This window comes from Blennius ocellaris (assembly GCF_963422515.1).
Source record: "Blennius ocellaris genome assembly, chromosome: 9".
Lineage (NCBI taxonomy): Eukaryota > Metazoa > Chordata > Actinopteri > Blenniiformes > Blenniidae > Blennius > Blennius ocellaris.
Window position 1 is genome coordinate 12,007,728 of NC_137658.1, and position 21,706 is coordinate 12,029,433.

At 42.2% G+C, this 21,706-nt stretch overlaps 1 protein-coding gene across 1 annotated transcript in view; it reads left to right on the forward strand.

The window, feature by feature from the left end:
- Positions 1 to 21,706, forward strand: part of flt4 (fms related receptor tyrosine kinase 4) — a 54,700-nt gene that overhangs the window by 24,453 nt on the left and 8,541 nt on the right. Inside the window, exons 4-17 of the mRNA XM_080502740.1 lie at positions 2,877 to 3,010; positions 3,119 to 3,284; positions 4,999 to 5,138; positions 5,227 to 5,398; positions 8,831 to 8,948; positions 9,085 to 9,269; positions 10,269 to 10,434; positions 15,247 to 15,382; positions 15,979 to 16,087; positions 17,943 to 18,302; positions 18,845 to 18,991; positions 19,746 to 19,877; positions 20,340 to 20,446; positions 21,450 to 21,585. Of these exons, the coding sequence (XP_080358866.1) occupies positions 2,877 to 3,010; positions 3,119 to 3,284; positions 4,999 to 5,138; positions 5,227 to 5,398; positions 8,831 to 8,948; positions 9,085 to 9,269; positions 10,269 to 10,434; positions 15,247 to 15,382; positions 15,979 to 16,087; positions 17,943 to 18,302; positions 18,845 to 18,991; positions 19,746 to 19,877; positions 20,340 to 20,446; positions 21,450 to 21,585 (2,208 nt within the window). The remainder of the gene's footprint in view (positions 1 to 2,876; positions 3,011 to 3,118; positions 3,285 to 4,998; positions 5,139 to 5,226; positions 5,399 to 8,830; positions 8,949 to 9,084; positions 9,270 to 10,268; positions 10,435 to 15,246; positions 15,383 to 15,978; positions 16,088 to 17,942; positions 18,303 to 18,844; positions 18,992 to 19,745; positions 19,878 to 20,339; positions 20,447 to 21,449; positions 21,586 to 21,706) is intronic.

Consider the following 21,706-nt stretch of genomic DNA (forward strand, 5'->3'; position numbering starts at 1 on the left):
GCTGCTGTCATGAACTATCCTGATGGAAAATTGAAAATATTCAAATGACTTTTTCACCGCTCTGACTCGACTTAATATAGTCATTATAAAGGAGTGACTCCGCATTTTTTTTCTAATTTATTTTAAAGGGTAATTGCGTTGGGCACAGCAGATATAAAAACAACGTTTTCTATTTGGACTTAACATAGAATTTTCCACCATCTCTTTGAAAATAACCTTACGTAGCAGTGAGCCCGCATGTTTGCGAGTTAAGTTTGGTGTCAAACTGTTTTTTAAAACAGCAGTTTTCATCTACTTGCATTGGTTGACTTGTTTCAGTGTGCCTTCAGATCTGTATTTTTGTTTTCTTTGGCCTGTCATCCCACTAAATCAGCTCTCCTGTGTGAATATTACTTTCATAATCAAAGTGGCAGCTGCGTTATTAAAACTGAAAGTTGTATTGAGGTCATCTCAGTGACACCTCACATACAGACAGAATTAAGGTTTAGGAAATTAGAGATGCAAAGCTTTTTATAAAGATAGGAATTATCTTCCCTTGTTTTTCTAATTAAAGGAAGGAAATGTTTTTTTTTGTATTGCAATATGGCAGCAATTGTTCCTTTCTAAGAACATTAGGTCTGATAAAAAAAATCTGAGATGACATCTGTTTGTTAAAGGATTTTTTTTTAATAACCTGGATGTTATTTTTAATTGGCAAAATCAAACGTACTCATTGTAAGAGCAAAACATAATATGTAAGAGACTCACAACTTAAAGAGTAAATTATAGTGAATGCAACATGATACCAAGAAAGCGGGAGCCATCTACTTATCTGATGGAGTCTGGAGCCAGCCAGAAAACCTACAACACACAGTGCAATGCAAAGGTAAACACAATGTCTTGTCTTAATTATTTAACAAAAAAAATAAGATATTAAAAAAACCTGGATTGGGACGTCCTCCCAAAAGAGACAGCTGTTTTATTTGGTGTTCCAAAACATCAAATATAAAACAGTAATTGGGACCAAGTCTGTGAAATTCTGTTAAATTAACAAGTTTCAAAGTTTCCTCAAACAGTCCAGAATACAAAGTAAATGAGAAGAAGTCAGTTTTGCCTGGTAATGATATCATAGCATGGATCATATCTTCAGACAGCTTTGAAAGGAATTTCCTTTACATCATTTTGTTAAGAAAAATTAAAAAGGATTTAGTGATCATGACTTAATATAATGTTGCTTTACTAGACGTTTTAGTATGATAGCTACTATTTACACTCACCACCATATATTGAATGTGTGCTGTTGGGTAGGGCATGCAGGTGATCGGTGTGAGGAAAGTGAACACAGGAGTTAAAGGGTATTGGAAGGCACACTGTGGAAGGCATGTCTAATTTATGTGATTAGGGAAATCATTTTTCTGCATGTAACCCTTCCTATGCATATTTAATAGTCGGGACACATACTCGAGACAGTGGGCTGTCGCAGTGCAGTACCTGGGAGCCTGGGGTCAAGGCCATTCTCAGGGAAACACAGTGGTAACACGTCGGCAGTGGTATTTGGACCTGTTAACCTGGAAACACAACCTTCATGTTTACATATGTTTACAGGCATGGTTTTACATGTATGTGTGCATGTTTGTTTCTGAGTGATATCCCCAATGCCTTGCCCTTTTTTTCCCATACTCCACGCACTTTGGGAGTCATGTGGAAAGAAGAGTCTGATGCCTGTCATGTAAAGGAATCCTGCTGACCAGTTCACTCATGTGAAGCGTGTGTTTATTCCTCCTGACAGGGTGCCAAAACAGTTTCCACAGATCTAACCAGTGAGTTGATCTGAAGCAGATGAAGTCGCGACCATAAATTTGACCCAGCGTGGAGTAGCTTTACATGGGATTGCATGTGGGTTCAATTATCCCGAGTGTTTTTTAGCCGGTGGTGTCTACAGTATGAGCAGAAAGCATTAATGCACGAGAGCTACAGGCCTGCTCAGCGATAAACTTGCACATGTAATATGCACAACAACTCCAATTCACCTTTTCACCTACATTCTCATACATAAACCCAGATTCGTATCCCTCATGCTTTGCAAACTTCTCTTGCCTTGGGTGTGAAATCTTCACTTCCAAAACCCACTGTGGCTGAATGCCTGCAGTGATATATTGAGATGAACTTAAACTGTGTTGACTTGTGTATTATTTCGGTTGCTTGTGTGTATTTATCCCACCGCAGGGCAGAAATACACACCTCTCGGGAAGTGCCTTTGTTTAGCCTCGCAGCAGCTGGAAGTGATAGCATTGAACACTAAAGAAAAAGTATGAAAATAAAAAATGGTTATTGCTAAGGGGGGGGGGGGGGGGGGGGGAGTCATCAAACTAATTTGGCTGCTTTTCAGAAGTTGCTGGTACTGAAAGGAAAACCAAGGGAGATAAGAATTTTTACTCATAGTGTGCGCTCATGCTGCGAGGATATGAGGTTTTGTGCTGATAACGGCTGAAATGTAAACTGGCCACGATTGCTGTGATGTCTCTTACAGCCCCACATATCAGGGGCTGTGAGTCAGGCTGAGAGAGAAAAAAGAGACACATGAAGGTATTGAGGATAAAACACAGGAGAGACAGCTTGAGGTTGAGATCTAACACTATTTAGAGGATTAAACCCCTCTGCTGTCCTTCTTTTAGCTGACAGCGTAATAGCAGTTCTTAATGCCATTTGCGAGGTGGGGACACACTGAACTGTTGCTAATCATGATAAACTCCACATAAGGTGGGTTCTCAGGGGTCATTATCAGTCGGTGAGAGATCGGCCTGTCTGCTCATGAAGTTTTCTCAGTAATAGCTGTCATTACCCCAAATGGTTTCACGGTTATCCTCTAACAGCTTTCTGTCGTGCCCCTCTTTCAGACCCAGAGAAGCCCTTCCTCAGGAGCGCTGGCAACGGAAATGACCTGGGGACTATTTTCATCACGCGCTTCTCTACGCACATCATCGTGCCATGTTTGGTCACCGTGCCCGATCTGAACGTCACCCTTCACGCGGTTCGTGCCCACCACAATTTCTCAGACTACTCAGATTACTCCACTTGAAGCTGTCAAGCTCTGCCTTAATAGATTGCAGTGTCTGTAATTATTTCTGTGTCATCTCAGTATCCCACGCCTCTGGAGGAGAGTGGCTTGATGTGGGATAACAAGCGCGGCTGGTCCATTCCCAGACGAATCATTGAGAGCATGCCGATGCTGATTGGGTTGTCTTGTTCGGCCACACTGGAAGGGAAACAGTACCACTCTACCAACTACCTGATTCACACTACTGGTAAAATACACCACAGTCTATGTGATATATGGCTTGATTGTAATCTTGGATGTGGAATGTTAACCACTGACTGCAATCCCAGAAATTTGGAGGTTTCTTGTGCATATTGATGGCAACAACATTTTATTTTCTGTACAATGGTCTTCATCGATATCTTGGCTAATCTTCATCCATTTACCCGCTCATCGATCCATTCAACAGTCCTTCTGAGCATCTTCCTTATCTGCCTTATCAAAGTTATAGTCACAGGTGGATGAAGCTTTCCAGTTGACAAAGGGCAAAGTACATTCTGGACGGTGCAAACACAGTGAGGGAGACAAAACCTATACTCACTGCAATCCAAAGATTGTTGTAGGAAGCTGGAGTTCCTTTAAACAAAACAAAAAGAAAACCCAACATAAAGGCACAAATTAAAGATAGAAACACAGAAACTCCCCAGCCTCAATTACTGAGGATTCCTGCAGTCAGGCCATGGCCAGGATGCCACCTGCTGATATTTCTATAGCACATAATTGGAAAAAAAACAACAACCCCCAAACAAACAAAACAACAACAAACAAAGTAACCCATTATAACTTGACATTTTGACCTCTCCACTGAGTGCTGACATGTAATAAAAGCCTATTCAAACATTATTAAGGTTACTGTCTTTGACTGCAAATAGCAAAGAAAAAGCATCTGTTGATAAATTCTGTCCCATCATTGACACATTTTGCAGTAATATGCAGATAGCAGGGATTTTACTTTGTCTCTAAATGTAGAAATTTGTGTCTCGATTGCGGCTTACAGTAACAGCAAGAAAATAGGAAGACTCACACAAACCTGGACTTCAGCAGCTACAAAAGAAAAATCCCACTTCTGACTTGAAACATTATTTGAATTAATTATGAGGCTGTCTTGGCTTGAAGGAGAAAGAGGAAATCAGCAGGTGGAGCAACACTGACTGCCTTGTCGCTATAATTCAGTGCGAAGTGAGTGAGTTAATTATGTCCTAATGCATATGACTTAGAGACTTTCATTGAATTATACCATTTCCTCAAAAGCAATACCCTTTTAGTGCTGAATGTAAGTCAGTGATTCAACAGGATTAAAAGAAAAAAAGAGAAGGGCGGCATAATTGCCTTTTTGGGATCAGTAAGATGACAAGGTGAGGCTTTATGCTGAGGTTTTGCTGTGTTGTGTGAGGTCAGGGTGAGAGTCTTTTCAGGGACTAAAATAAAAGTCATATCCACTGCTGGTGGCCAAAAGTAATGACAGCATCAGTCAGGAAGAAAACTCAGTGCAGGTCTTCTCTCTGAACAATAATGGGGTGTTTAAACAATCAGGCGCTCACAGTCTGCTGCACAGCCATCACCAGTCAACGTTTTTGTTTTCTTTTACACGCTGTCATTCCCAGCGATTGCAGACAGCGGCGGCTTAAATATCAGGTACACACACTGCTGTCCAAAGCTTTCTTGCCTTTTCCGCCTTATCTTTAATTGAAGCTTAACTGCAGGCTACTTTCATCCACATTCATTTCCCTCAGTGGTTGACACACGATCGGAAACACTGTGATGTTGTGACAGACAGCTCCTCTGTAGTAGGATGGCTTCACTCATCCAGAGAAAAGTCGTTTCCTCTGGTTATGCGCGGAAGGAAAATCCACTGACGAAGTTACACTGACCTTTCCTGACTGTCTCCTTCTCCCGCCCCCCTTTATTTTTTCACTGGGTAGGAAGTCAGGTTTATGATGTCAAGCTGTTTCCTGAGGACCCGGTAGAGCTGATAGTGGGAGAGGCCCTCACCCTGAACTGCACCGCGCTGGTGGAGTTTGACGCTGGGGTCGACATTCAGTGGACATACCCCGGCAAGCAGGTAATTTCCACAGACGGGAAAATCTAGGGTTCATTTCACCATCGAAATTACGATAGGATGATACTAAAAACTTGTTTGTCCTCACCAGACAAACAGCTGGGTGGACACCAAGCCGTATCGTGAAGCCCTGTCTCACGCCACAGAGGCCGTCAGCATCCTGACCATCCACAGTGTCAATGTCACAGACACCGGACCATACGTCTGCAATGTCACCACCACAGACACAACACTCACCCAACAAACTCAGGTCATAGTTCATGGTGAGCTACTTTTCACAACACACTACGGTGCTTTGGTTTTTCTTCAATAGATCAATTCCCCTAAAACTCCCACGAGTAGCTTGATACAGCTTGTGTCAAATCCTGGGCCTCGATCCAGTATCTCAGCATCCTCGGCCAGAAAAGCGGTGCAAAAAAATTTACTCTACATCTTGCTTGTCTAAAATAAAATTTTATCACCACCAGTTATTGCAGTCTTACTATTCTCTTCATCTCTCCAGCTATCAATACACTGTAGTTGAAGCAGCTAACTGTGTTTTGTCACAAGTTGGTCCCAGAAGGAGTAATCTGTCCACTGGTGTGTATGGCACTGAATGACACTTAGCCTTACCGACACACAGTAAAGTGATCCTTTAACTTTAAAGGTGCAACTAAGGCTTCATAGTACCACCGACTTTCGCTCTTCAACCAGCTCAATGCCTCTGCACTTGCAAAGTCCTCAGGGAGATGTAAGTGAATGTGAGTGAGCAGGTTGGCGGCAGATGTCGCCTGACATTTTCATCAAATTAGACATGATCCGACCCCTGGCCCACTTCACGGAACCCGAAATTACCTGAAAAGTTCAGCGTCTCAGTGTCATCGACGAACACCTCCGGCCTGTTTGCCTGGGAGCGAAGCTAAGGTGTAGGCCGGCTGCTCGTCTGTCATTGAGTCAGGTCACAGCGAACTGCACATTGTGTGCCTGTAAAGTGGAGGGAGCGGTAGCGAGAGGAGTAGGATGAAGTACCGTATACCAAACAGAAGGTGATCAGCATTAATGATCGACTCTGCACGCGTCGTGCTCAAGTGGTTTTGGATTATATGTGCATATCGCCGTTGTTGTGACTCTGGTACGTCTCAAGAGTTCTACTCAGCACATCAAAATGTAATGAATATGTCATCACCAAAGCTGCGCGAAAGATTGATGACAGGCAATTCATTTTCTATAAAATAATCTACTATAGCATCAGGACATTCGTGGCTGCTGGCAGTAACACACTGCCACAATATTTCATCCGAAATTGTTCACAAAACTCTTTATAAACAATCATTAATACCAATAAAAACACATGCACTTACCGGTTTGCACCTTATTTCATACAATATCAATTTTACTAACATTTTTGCTGGTGTAATTATTATCCCTATTTTCACCACAATGTCTGACTGCCCTTTTAACAACCATAAATACAATGTTTTTTGATCAGTCGAGCACAATTGAAGCCTCATTAAGCATAAATATAATTACAGGCTGCCCGACACATATGATCTTTAGGTGACAAAATGATTGAACCACAAGTGTGTTATAAGTTACTGTACTTGTGTCCACATTCTGCCCTCCTCCCTCTCAGTTCATTCTGTCAGTTCGATGCTGAGACCTCATCTTCTACCTCAGTTTATTCTCTGAGAGTTGACAAAGGGATTAACCCAAACTTTCTGGACTGCCAAACTGTAATCTACTTTATTTGATTGCTTTACAAACTTGTCATTGTGTAATATTATGTTTACAATTTTTAAATCAAGATTTGTGCTGAAAATAGGAAATGAAAGGGAGTTGGGTTGTATAAAAATAGAGAGAACTCACATAGAAGAGCGATGAGTACGCTCACATTTAAAGCAGGGGTTTTATTTACCTAAAAAACACAAGAAGGTACAAACTCAAGTTTCTGATGATAAAAGAGGTCAACAAAACAAACCTCAAAATAACTAACAAGCTGAGGTGTTAACTGACCTAACAGAATGAGCCATGAGTAAATATAGTGGCTGGGTAAAACCAACTAATACACAAGGGTGAAACATTAATTACACCATACAAAACAAATGATGGAGAAAACTACTGAAACTCAAAAAACTCCCCTGCCATGGCAACAGATGGTAGGGCTGATTGCTTGTGCATCGGCATAAAAGAGTCTCCGATCTGTTGCCCCGGTTTTGCCACTGCAATATGACACCTCCCACCAACACAGTAACTGAAAATAGAACATAATTAGTACGGCTGAAATGTGGTAATGATGAATAACGGTCTTTCAATGTGAAAATGTGTGCACTCCATTTAAACAGTGTTGGACTCGAAAAAATAGATGATAAATCAAATGAATAAATCAAACGTGTGGTGTGGACATGAAATGGTTGGGGTGTGGCTGTCTGTAAAACAAACAAGGAAGTAAGGCGAGTGTGAATGGTTTCACCTCCAGACGCTACTGTGTGTTCCTGCCCGTCACAGCATCCTAATGACTATTGAGAAATTTAAGTAAGGTGAGCCATTAAAAACCTGACAGTGCAGCTCGAAAGTGATGGACAAATATAGTGGAACTGCCATATGCAGTAAAACAAACTGTTTGACAATAGCAGGCAAAATCTGGCAATTCTTCCAAAAGAGTAGCCCATTGTGCTACTGCTCATCCCACAAATGCATTTTCCTTACAAACATAGTATTGTTTAGAAGAGGAAATGATTGAGTTTCCCATTGGTGAGCTATATTGCCAATAATTTCTAAATGAGTGGTGTGGGTTTATTATCGCCACATGCTTTCAGCTAATAAGCAGTTCATCCACTTTGGGCTGTAATTGAAGTGTTTCCAGTTTGGCAGCTTCTTTGCTTTGTGTAAGATGCATAAATAACATTAGAATAAGCTCAGCAAATGATTATTTAAAAATAAAATAAAAATCAGCCTCAAAAAACCGCCAAACAGGCATTTTTTTCCCCCACATCTTTTTTTTAAACGGCTCATTACTGACATTAAATTCATGTAGAAATTTGCATCAATAGATTTTGCAAGTGGAGGAAGTACAGGACCACTGCTGTAAAACCACTCTCCAACCTCAAATGCATATATAGTACACTGTGTACGGGATTATATTTATTTTTATCGTACACTAACTTCGCCAAAAAGGCAGCATGTCTCTACTACGATTTGAAGTCCCAAAGTCAGCAGCCGACAAAACAAAATTAGTTTCAGTTTGTGTTTTCATTACCATCAACTTAACCTGAGCCAAAATCAACTACCAATCATATCAAGCCTTTTTCATATTACATTAATAAATGTATACATAGGACAGTAGATGAGTTATTTTCTAGTCTTGCTTTTAAAGAGGTACACCACCAGAGATCAGTCAAATATACAGAAAGTGTCTCTGGTTCCAATTAAGTCACTGCACCAAATATATTTTAAATTATCTGAAGAAAATTATAAGCCACTCCTTGCGCTATTCTCTGCAACGACCTTAAAATGCTGCCATTTCAATGCCTTCATGACATCTTTCACATTGATTTCAATATAGTGCAAAGTATCTGCGATTGATGACAGAGAAGACTTTCACGAAGCTTTTCTGTGACCTTTCATGCCGACAGTGTGCGCATGTGTTTGATCATTCTGCTTGGAGCTTTTGAAACATGAACTGCTTTATCTGAGTGTCTGAATGCCTCTAATTCCAGAAAGGCTGTTTATCAGCCTCGATTACAGAAGTGGGCCCGAGCTGGAGGTAACTGCTGGCCAGAAGTCGTTTAAATTACAAGTGAATGTCTCTGCCTTCCCCGTGCCCGAAACGCAATGGTAAGATCAGATTGTGGCGCATTAAATAAACACAATGGGAAATTTGCAAAAGCATGATTAGAACTGGCTGGGCAGATATTGACCGATTGGCTGATGTTCAGAATGTCCTGTGTGTGTGTGTGTGTGGTGTGTGCAGGTTTAAAGACGGAAAGCTGATAAACCCACGCCCGGAGTCCAAGATGAAAAGGATGAGAACGCACCTCAATCACGCTTTGGAGATCAAGGATGTGTGTCAGGAGGATGCTGGGTTGTACACAGTGGTGCTGAAAAACAGAGCGGCTATGTTGGAGAGGAGGCTCAACATGATGCTCTTGGTCAATGGTATGTGTGTGTGTGTGTGTGTGTGTGTGTGTGTGTGTGTGTGTGTGTGTGTGTGTGTGTGTGTGTGTGTGTGTGTGTGTGTGTGTGTGTGTGTGTGTGTGTGTGTGTGTGTGTGTGTGTGTGTGTGTGTGTGTGTGTGTGTGTGTGTGTGTGTGTGTGTGTACTGGTCTGTGCAGCAAGAAATCTGCACTGTGATTAACATTCCTGCCACACAAGCCTACAGTTTCTCACTCCGATAACAAACTTTACAATGTAGGCTTGATGGTCAACATAGCAGTGGGAGTAGCTTTGTGGTATTTGCTCGCAGTAGTGAGTCAATAAATAATACCCGGTTTGTTTTCAGTCCAGCCTTTTAAATGTGTCGGATTTTTTTTTTTTTTTAAATTGTTGAAAGAACGCCAGTTGCTACTCTTTCTGACACGCTGAGTTTTATTACCTTCCTCACTTGAAGTCAATCGGAGGGCACAACACATGATTTTAATTGAACAACATCAAAATGCTGTGTTTCATTAAAAGTTAAACAAAGTTCACTTGACTTCAACAAAGTAGGACAACAGACAACCAGCAAGTTAAAACTCAAACTTTAATGTTTCCTAATGTGTCCAAACTTAGCAAACCTTATGAAGTAAAGTCATAGTGGTTTTCGCTTGGTGTTCCTGCTCAGGGGAATTTGAGACAGAACTCACACATATCATGACTTCTTTTCCTGAAGTGAAGCTTGCATGATTATCCCGGTGCCCCTCCCTTCATCGCTGTTTTATAATGTTGTGTTCTCGTAACAATCTTCTCATAGTTTCCTCCCACAGTTAGCCATCTAAATGAGAAATTAAATGTTTTGTAACTATGCCAACTATGGGAGTGAGAGGCTGCTTGTCTTTCTGTTTCTGTTAGCAATTACTAACAGAGTGTATCCAATGGACATTCAGTCTGTGGCACCCCTTGACCCTAAATGTTTTTGCTGTTTGGGTGAATTGATTGCTTAGCTGCCCTCTTCTGCAGTTCCCCCGCAGATTCATGAGAAAGAGGTGGCAGATCCGTCCAGTTCTTACCCCAGCGGCAGCAGCCAGACGCTCACATGCACTGCCTTCGGTCTCCCTGCACCCAACGTCAGCTGGCAGTGGAGGGCCTGGGGCCTTTGTGTCCTCAGCAGCACCCAGAGCCGAGCGTAAGAAAACCTTCTTCTGTTCTCGACAGGCTCAGACTCAAACCCGGCGTTTTTGTGATGCAGTGCGGGAGAAGATAAGGTTTGATCAAATGGGTCTGGAAGGACGAGCGGAGTGGGATGCGGTGCATGAAGTGATATGTTAGACCAAATAACAAGTCCGTGTGAAATTATTCACTGGCCCGAGAGGGGATGAGATAAGGTAAAAACAGAGGTAGTAAAGAAAGAGGAATGCAGGCTGATGAAAAGAGCAAAGAAATGGTTGGAAAAAAAGAAAAAGGAGAAGTAAAGGACTTGGGTGGGGGGGGGTGGACGAAGGCAAAGAGCAACCTGGTGTCCGACTGGTTTCCTCCCCCACGGGGTAATAATTCGCCTACTGCTGCTTTGCCATGGTCCAGTTCTCACACAGCGGTGTCATGAGCAAACATGGACACAAAACACACACACAGACTCACTCGCTCGTTCATAAATGCACATAGGCCACTGAGGTGCATTTGAGCACATCAGGGTGCAATACATTTTACACACAGAGACACACAGAAACAATCACACACACTGAGACACACACATGCATTTATCGCTGCAGGCTTTTTCTGCCATTTTCCATCTCCTCTGAGATACACACCATGATATAATGGACTTTCTAGGTAGCCGTATTCTCTTTTTTTCTCCATATTGAGTTCCAGTGTTTTGGCCACCTCAGCGGAATATCTGTCTGATATTCACTTAAATCCTACACCTTCCTCCAGGGTGTAATTTTTTTCCCACATATCTGCTCCGATCTTTCTATGTGTGCATGCAGCATTAGTGCACACGCAACCTGTGCATGCAGGCGATTCACTGACAAAACATGTAATCATCCGACTTCACTCATAGCACACGATGGGCAGCTCATATTATGTCTTCTGCACTGTGAATTGTCAAATGTGATATTTTTCAGATGAATGGTATTTTTTTTTTTGCATGACAAAGGGTGAATATATTCAACTTATTGTATATACAGATTTTTAACCTGTCTCTGAGTGCTTTTACATTGTTTGCCACATTCTCACATAGACTCACCCAGCAATTACGACAGCTCGGATGTAATACCCTCAACCACCACAGGGGGGAAATTGGATTTCAGCGTGAGACACTGATATGTGGACAGGGCAAGGTAAGGGATAAGGGATAGAACCAAGAAAATTGTAAAAGACCACTAAAATACAACTAAGTGGGCCGCGTGTACTCAGTGCAGAGCTATGGACACTGTATTTAGGGTCCACATTGTATTCAGATGCCCAAACCTTTTGGTTTAAGCCTTTAAGGATGGCTTCTTTATAACTTTATTTCTCTTAGCTGGATTAAATCAATGTTTATGCTTGTTGTCCAGTTAATTTTATTCAGGCATATTTGATATCTAACTACCAGATTTATCCTCAGAGACACACAAAAATCTCCACAACGTCACTGTGAAATGTGAGTGTGGGCTGTGTGGGATTATTTCTGTGGCATTTTAACTGGTGGAGAACTCCCTCCTCTAGCTCCTTCTGTTGTTATATCAGCCATTTTCCTCTTTCACTGCATCTATGAATAATTTCTGAGATCTTAATCTTCTCTACCTGCCTGGCAGCTCCACTTCTAATATCTTGTGTTCCAAGAGTTCCACAAACTCTCCTTGGCGCTCGTTCAAACCGTTTCAATCTGACTCTTCTCCCTGGGATTTGTCCATTTTTGGTCATGCTCATTCTTCTCACCCCCAGTAAATATCTCAGCATCTTGGTCACCTCCAGCTCAGCTTTCACCCTTTGGGAGAGAACTCCATACTCTAAATCATTCATCAGATCAGGTTTTACTACTGTGAGATCTTTCCTTTCACTCCTGCTGTTATTTTCTCTGACACATCAGCACAGCCAGTTGTCTCCACACTGCCTGCACGCTCTGTCCATTGCTCCAGATGGTTGACCTCAGGTACCTGAACTCATCCATCTTCTCTATCTTCCCCCCTGCCCCTCTCTCATTTACACACTGGTCATCATTCCTTTTTCTCTCCAATACAGGCCTCCACCTCTTTTGGATCTTTTCCACCTGCTCTCTACTGTCAGTTCGGATTACAAACAACTTCAAACTGACTAAGATGGATAAATGAGTCTGAAAACAACACGAATTCCACCCTCACCAACAAAGTGTCCTGCGGAACGTGTGGTTCAGAGACTCCACCTGTCCTGTGTTTGATCCATCTCCCGGTCATTAGCCTGTGTGCCATTCAGACTTCAATCAGACTGGACTGTTAGAAGCTCATGACCCACTTTTTAAAGGATCCCAAGCAATGTTCACATTTCAAATGACTCCCCTGTCAGGAACAAAGTAGAAATAAAGTGACAAATTCCTCCACTGACAAAGTGATGTAAATCAAACTTGCAGATACGAGCTGTTGTGAAGATGGCATAGCATCCATAACAATAATTTGTGCAAGGTTAAACTTCAGCGCAATGCATGCTCTATTTTTATTGTGTAATTATTTTTTATATTTTTTTACCAGCTAAGAACTCAATAACCAGCCAACAACCTAGAAAATGCATATATGAGTCTAAGCAATAGTGGGAATTCCTCCTTTATGTATATCACTCATGTTAAACTTGCAAGGGCACAATATTTCACATCCATTGTTTGATCCTCTTAACTTAAGGCTGTTTCATCCCTGCTTCTTTCGTACTTCAACTGGACTTCAGTCAAACCGCACAAGAACCATTTGTGAGACTACAAAGAACAACATTAAAAGCTGTCTCAGTCCTTTCTTTGGTGTGTTCGAGGATTGCTGCACGCAGTTTTCACACTTTTACAAAAGAACTACTATTCACATAAAACGTGGCAGGGTCTATATATTCACTGGGCCAAAAGCACAGCATCACACTAGAGGCTGTTTTAAAACAACCTGACATATTAGTTGCTAAATCATCTCAAAGTAGTTAATGTCCCATTGACCCATACGCGACGCTGGAGTATATGTCTTGCTCAAGGACACATTATAGCTGAGGATCCAACCTCTGTCATCAGATTGTGGGACAACATGTTGTAGCACCTGAGCCACAGCAGATTCAATTGAACTGATAGATTGAATTCTCTTGAAAAAAAACCCAAAACAAAACAAAAATGACACTAGTAGAAAATAAAAAATACTGAGACAGCAAGATGAAAAATATACATTTGAGAAAAATATGAAAATATTGGAACAGTCTCGATGCACTCAGCAGCAAGAATACTAAAAAACCTGAAGTCTTCAGTGCAAAGTCTTGTTACGGCTGCAACTCTTTTTCAGTCTGCTGGTTTCTGTTTTAATTGTTGCGGAGCTCTGGCCCAGAGGGCAGAGGTTCAAAGGGAAAGTGTCCAGAGTGAGAGCCGTCACTGTGTGTGCCGTGTGCTTTCTTTTTGATCCCTGTTGGAGTAAATCAAGTCTACCATATAATCTGCTCTGCTGCCTTTACCACCTGGTTTCCGGTTTATGTGCTAAACATGAGGATACATCTGCCAGGCTGTGTTCAAAGGCGAAAAGAATCACCGAGTCACTAAATCATGGATTGATGAGTGTACTAAGACATCGCTTGCCTGGAATGTTTGAAGGAAGAAATGTGTGACACTGCCAGGAAAAAAAAAACCCCAAACAAATCCCTAAGCAGGTTAAGAATTAGTTTGGGATAGCAATGTTGTTTGGGTTTTGTACAAATGTCTCATAGAAAATGGAATGTGTTCATTAGTGATATTCAGATGTGGTGATCAATCAGATCTGTCATTTTTAAGAATACATAACTAATTGGCTGCCTGTGATGTTGCCTTAATGTTCTTTGACGATGCACCTCACATACACACCATAGCCAATTCTATGACTAGGACCTGGATTTATTTTGATTTTATGACTCTATAATTATCTAAATGTCATTATGTAGTCACTGTGTGAGCCTGTGTGAGCCACCATGATGAGTGCAAATCTTTGCTCCCGGGATTTCTGGTATTTTTTAATTTTCTAGATATCGTGGATGCTGTGGAAATTTTAGTTATGAGATCAAGCCAAGTTCTGTCCTGCAAAAGAATGTAATTTACACCGAGACACAACATATGTGATATGAGCGTGAAAGAGGAACAATAACAGGATAAATTATTATTATTCAACACTCACCCATTGATTTTATATGATGCTTTATCCAACTTCAGTTGGATCAGTGTTCACTCAGGCCAATCAGACTGTTGGTGAAGCCTGGTCACATTATGAAGAGATCACCAGTCAACCATATTCCAACCAAGAGACGTACACATACACTCATATTCATACCCATGGATATATTGGGGTCATCAAGTCGCTTCCAGTATATGTGTTATATATATGAAACCAGATCAAAGAAACCAAACAAACAATTGTTAAATTTTCACCCGGGAATAGCTATCTAAAGATTAGTTTTAAAGAGCACTGGGTTTTTCCCTACATTGTTCTTATCAATGTTTGTTATATGTATCGAATAAAGTTACATTTGATTTTTGTGGAATATTTCCGTTTATCAACAAATGCAACATAACATTTAATTTGACAGCTCTGATGTTCACACTGAATAATAAAAACTGTTATCATAGGGGTTTTTTTTTTTCCATTAGTTGCTAGGGCACTTCATATAATTGCCTCAGCTTTGGGATGGAAATTGATCTGCAATATGATCCTGCATGTGGAACAAATCCTCATAAAGTCTGAGGACACGGTTTGATGTGCATCTGAATTCTCCGCCGCTGCCCACTGTCTGCTCTACATGTCAATGAGGGGAAACGTCATGTGTCTGTGCTTTTCTCCAGGGCCCGACGAGACAGGAAGGGCCGGAGTGACAAGATAGCGGACTGTCAAAACTGGCAGAGCATTGACCCGGAAAATGCCATGAATGAAATCGAAGCCATTGAAACGTCTGTTGAAGTGGTGGACGGGCGGAAAAAGGTTCATCGCTGCTTGTAGTGTTCCTGTCTTTTTACAAATACACCTACCTTTTATTACCACCGTTCATGTGTAATGTGATTATGTGGCTGCGGCACAAAGTGACAGGATATGATTAGAACGTAACCCAGAATGAAAGCATTTATGTAAGTGGACTTATCCATGAACTGCGGTGGCTTTACGTAAGTGTCCCAAATTCTGAGCTCCATAACAAAATTTGTCAATCAAGAACCATTTCCACAGTAGAAATATTTAGAACAGTCTTCCTCTGCAGACTTCCTGTAAGGGCTGGTTATAAACACACACACACACGCAAAGGGGGCACATGTTTTGCACACACACGCCCGTGTGTTTGGAAGCCTCAACCATAAGAGGAAATCACCACATGAAGACTAAGACATGTGCTCACACATGCAAACATCCTATTTTTTTTCAGACACACCTGAGTGATTTTTCCCTCTTGTTAGCCTGTCAGCAGAAAATCTGGTTCGTGTCGACTCAACAAAGACTTACATGACAACACTGCTGCTCTTCCTTTTAAAATATGCATGTTTGCACCCGTTGAGTTAAAATCCCATCCTCCGTCTCGCACCTCACAGATAGTGAGCAGGCTGCAGATTCGCAATGCCAGCGTTTCCATCATGTACAAGTGCTCCGCTGAAAACAAAGTGGGCAAAGATGAGAGGCTGATCCACTTCCATGTCACCAGTGAGTATGGCTGATTTTACAATACCCCAACCTCAAACTCATATTACTGGTAAATAATTATTTTGGTAATTTAGTACTTATTTGTTCAGGTTTGAATATATATGTTTGCATCCAAGGTATTTGCCGTCAACTCATTACAATGGAGGTGAATGGGTTATTTGAAAACAACATTAGCTTCTGCCTATTAATGCAGAAATAAATGCTATTCTCAGGCACAAAAACTTTAGCTCAACAGATCAGGAAACCCTGAACTTTATGGTTTCCTCTGAAGTGACTCTTATAAGCCTCTTTAACAGCAAGCCGGCTCAGTACGAATTATGTAAGTTTAATATCCTCATCCTTTGCAGTTGAGTCTGATCTACCTTTTATTTTTTTCCTGTATGTTTATTATTTTGTCTTTGATAAAATGTAGATTGAGGGAAAATGTGCAAGGCAGTTTGAATACATTTCACAGTCTGCTAAATTTTCCAGAGAGAAAGCAGCAGAGGGGCGGTAATTGTCATTATTTGGTATTTTGGATGATGCTTGTAGGGAGAATTATTATAAAGGGACTTTCAAATGAACCACACTCAATTCAGTATGTGGCTGTTCTGTTCATTAGCACTTTTACACAACTGTGCACGAAGCCCTGCTGCCTCATTATAGTGTTTATGCCAAAGAAATAGTTGCGTATTAGAAGTTATAGCTCACGGAGCACCAATTACAATGTTACACACTGTGGTGCTAATATCTCATTTTATTGTCATGCTGTAGTTATACCACTCATTGAAGCCTTTCACTCCCACCCTGCCATTACTGACAGTACTGATATGCGTGCCTCTCCTAACCACAACTCTGGTGCATTTCATGATATGTAGTGAGTTACAAAAACTACCAGAAAGCGGAAAAATAGAGATTGGTGACCATCTCACTGCATGGATCCAAAAGTCTATTTTGAGTTTGTGACAACATGTTAAATGCTTATTACCTCATAAATTCATACTTTCTTTCTTTTCCATTAACAACCACCACCTAATGAAGTTAATCAAGCTGCACCAGAAGCATGGGCATGAATTCACAGTGGTTTCCCCAATTTGTTTGCAACAATACCAAAAAGCATGCAGGTTGAAGAGATTCCATCAAAATCTCATTTAGATTTAAACTGTTTATTTGCCCAGATCTTCTGACTAATAAGCTGCGACTAATCTACATAAAAGTCAGTCGTCATTAAAGTCATTAAAAAGGTGCTACATTGAGTGGAAGTTTTGAGTAACTCCAAACACTATAATTGAATGAAAAAGGAAATGAAAGAAAGACATTTTCACACAAGACATGTGGTCGCATATGGGGGACGTTATTTGATTCACTTTTAAAGATCAATATATAATTAGTAATAGACCGGTGATAGACTAGTGGCCCGCCCAGGATGAACACTGCCATCTCTCACATTTAGCTGGGATTGGCTCCAATGCCATTAAGCAGTATAGAATGAAAGAAGATGAATGGATGGATATCTCACTCTCAGCACTCGCAATTGATCCTGCAGGTTTGTACAGCTGCTTTACTGCCAAAAACTTCTGATTGATCGACTGCAACTGCAGTGAAATTTCAAAGAAAGCCAGTTTCAGGTCATTAAATGAGCTGACATGAAGACAAGTGGAAGTTTTAAGAGACAGCAAACAAGACAATCAAAAGGAAATCAGAATCAAAGTAACAACAGATATGTATTTGACTTCATAATTTGTTTCTTGTTATTTAGGGAGGCACTTTTTTTGTATTAACTTCTGACTGCACATTCTGGCTGTCCAATATGAAGCACTGTTCGGCATGGCCGCTGTATAAAAACCACCTTCCTCTCATTTTTTCCTCCTCACAGGCATCCCTGAAGGCTTCAGCGTGGATGTTCATCCTTCTGAGAATCCCCTGGAGCACGACAAGTTGTCTCTGAGTTGCAGCGCCGACAATTACACCTATGAGCGGCTGCAGTGGTACCGCCTTGACCATCGTGCCCTGCTGGACGAGCACGGGAAACCCCGGGAGCTGGATTGCAAAATGTTGCACCTCTACGCTGACATGCTTCCTGGCCAGCTCTCCTTTCGGGAGCCCTCTAACAGCTGGGACTTGGACTTTGTCATTCCCGCCATACAGCTACAAGATGAGGGTCATTATGTATGTGAGGCTCAGAGCAGGCGCAGCAGGGAGAAACAGTGCCTGCACAGGAACGTCTCTGTCAAAGGTGAGAGATTAGAGGAATGAAAGCTCCGAGACACAGAGATTCAGACATGATCCGGCATTGAGTACAGTTACTGAGACCGCTGCTAATTATAGAGAAAAGCTCAACCCCTGGCGGTGGGAAGACACACGGGTAGCATCAGAGTTGCTTTAGAGAAGCTCAGTGGCTTAAAAATACACACACTCACAGAGAGGTGCCCACGCAGCCCGTCACCCACATTCACACATAATGGAGAGAGTACCTGGTGTTTGCAATTCGCCAATATGTAGTAACACAAAACGAGGCTGCGGTGCTGCAGGCCTGAATTCATGCTCCATTCATGTACTGTGATGTACAACCTTGCTTCATTGCCTGGAGGACAAATGCATGTCCAGATAGTTTTTTTCTTCCTTTTTTGCCAATCCTTTGAGATTAGTTCTTAAATATCATGTAGGTTTACGGTCCTTGGGTTGATATGTCCTAATGTCCATTTCGCTCTGTTTTTATCTTTCATGCCCCCCCCTCCCCCTCCTCCATTCCCATCTTGCCTCCCTCTCCCTTCACAGCCCTGGAGGCACCTTGGTATAAGCACAGCCTCACCAACCAGACAGTAAATGTGACAGAGTCTCTGCGGATGGAGTGTGACGCAGAGGGGAGACCTGCGCCCCGTCTCTCTTGGTTCAAAGACAACCAGCCTCTTCACCAAATGTCAGGTGCATGAATACACCGACTCAGGTGCATCGCAGACACCCACCCACCAGCACAGCAGCCATATGCTTAAATACGTCCACTATCCTTCAGAAAATATACCCAACTTAATTTGGCTGGACTTGCATCCTTCGCTCAGTATTCTCAGCAAGTGAGTATGATTTAAAATCTGCTTGGCTCTGACATAACATCACAGGGAGAAAAAAAAATGAAACAATCTTTTGCAACATTTGGCAGATGTTGCACTTTTTGAAGATGAATGCTAAATAAGCATTTAAAAGCCAACATGCACTCGCGCACGCACACCCATCTTTATACTGGTGAACAAACATGTCAAGCACAGCCAGTGACAGGCATACTGAAGCGTTTGCCGCATGCCCACCCGCACACGCCCACACACATGCATACAGACACTCACACAGGCCTGCAGGCTGTTAGTCAAGGCTCATTAGCTTTCCCAGTGTGCATCTTTCCTTAACATCTCAAGGAGATGAGGGGGAGATGAGTCAATATGGGTCTGAGTGACACCTGAGGCTTGGGACCCACTCCAAGTGGCTACTGGAACATGTGACTCCACACAAACCACAACTGGATGCTAATTGTATTCTACAGATTGAAATGCAACGTTGTGACTTCTAAAATTACAGGGAGGGGCGAGGGAGTGGCCCTCAGTTATAAAGTATTGCCTCACAAGTGCCCAGGAAGGGGCGGTCGAGTGTCCTCATGCATGTCAGTGTTAATCCCATGTTTTCCATGCAGGGATCCAGCTGCAGCACTCAAACCGTACGCTCAGTATCCAGCGGGTTACAGAGGAGGACGCCGGCCTTTACACCTGCACCGCCTGCAATCGGCAGGGGTGCGTCCACTCCTCAGCAGCTGTCAGAGTCATCGGTGAGACCGCCACACGTACACAAACACCCGGCTTGTCTCACGTTTGCTCACTGATAACATGTTCTTTCAAGTGCACTTGGGCCTGAAATCAGAGTTGCCCTTGAGCTCACATCATTAGCCGCAACACGTGCAGGTCTCAAATTTTAATTATTCACCTTGCACGCTTTTCACTGCAGCTGCTTTTTTTTTGTGCTTTTGAATTGCTCTCCAATGAATTGCGACATGTTATATTCAGAATGAATAATTGAATCGGTTTGCTGGCGGCACTTTAATGAATAAACTCAATTGCATTGAACTGAAGTATGATTGGCTCAAATGACTTCATGTCTGCCCACCACAGTGATTTAACCTGAAGATTTAATGTAACATTTTAATAAAAGGCTGGTATTTGTTGTTTGTAGTACCACACCCCAAATAGATGGTAACACTTTTTGAGTTCTCCGCTTTTGTTTTTCTGCCCAGGCTCAAGCGACAAGGCCAGTGTGGAGATTGTGATTCTCATCGGGACAGGAGTGATCGCTGTTTTCTTCTGGGCCTTGCTCATCCTCATCTTCTGCAATGTGAAACGGGTCAGAGGGCGCCAACTTTTTATTGTTCGGCTCTCTGTTTCCTGAAAGAAACTAACACCCTGTTGCAAAAGCATCGTGACCTCTGACTTACAACAAACGTACTCACTGTGAGCCTCTGTTCAGGCTTCCTGACCTCACGGTCCGTAATTAACATTCACGTAGAGAATTACTTCTCTCTGCTTTGTAGTGAGGGCTATTAGTTGTGTCCACATTGAGAATCCATCTGCTTTTTGTTTTACATTTGCGGTGACATATTTGATTGTCCGTTCCGTTTAAGACAAAAGGACCTGTTTGAAGTTTTAAAGACATTTCACCTCTCATAGTTAAACTTTCTCTAAATCAAACATGAACTGAGCATTTCCAGTTAAATACTGTTTCAAACCTTGTTCCATAGAATAACAGAATACATTTGTTCTTACTTCTTTAAAAAGTGGTGACGCTGCCTCACTTGTGACTCAAACATGACTTGTCTCATTCCTTGGAAAACATCATTCTAAAGATGCCTCATCATCACCAACTGTTGGAGCGTATAGCGGCTTCATCTGATCATCTGAAGTTTGTTAAAGAGCACACCTGCAAAGAAGCAGGTTATTAGATAGCGGCGTGGTCTTCTCTTTGGGACAGACACCCAGCTCACACTGTTTGTGGCAGCTCCGGTGGGATTTGTTTGGTTCCCTTTATGCCTGCCAATAACTGCCAATCGAACACAGATGGCCCCTTCAGATGGCTCGAGCAATAAGAAGCTGTGCTAACTTTTTCTTTCCATCCAACTATTTTTATTTTCAAGCAATATAACAGCACACACTGATAGACTAATAGATTGGCGACCTCCTTCTTATACAATACCCTTGTTGCACTTTCCCCCTCTAACCTTTCCTTCCTCCGCTGCTTGTGTGTTTTACCTTTGTGTGGCACTTCCTTTTATAGAAGTGGAGCGTAATTGCCCCCCCCCGATCTCCCACCGACTCACCTCACAATACTTCTCTCTGTCTCTGAACCTCAGGTTAACCCCGTAGACATAAAGACTGGCTATCTGTCAATCATCATGGACCCAGGGGAGGTGCCACTGGACCAGCAGTGCGACTACCTGCCCTACGACTCGTCCCAGTGGGAAGTCTCCAGAGACCGTCTGCGCCTGGGTGAGTATCTCCAAACAGTGGGAGAGGAGAATGGGTGGACGGCAAAAGGGAGCAGATGAGAGGGAGATACGCGCCGACGTATATATGGAAGCAGATAGGCAGATGAAACCAAATTAGTTTT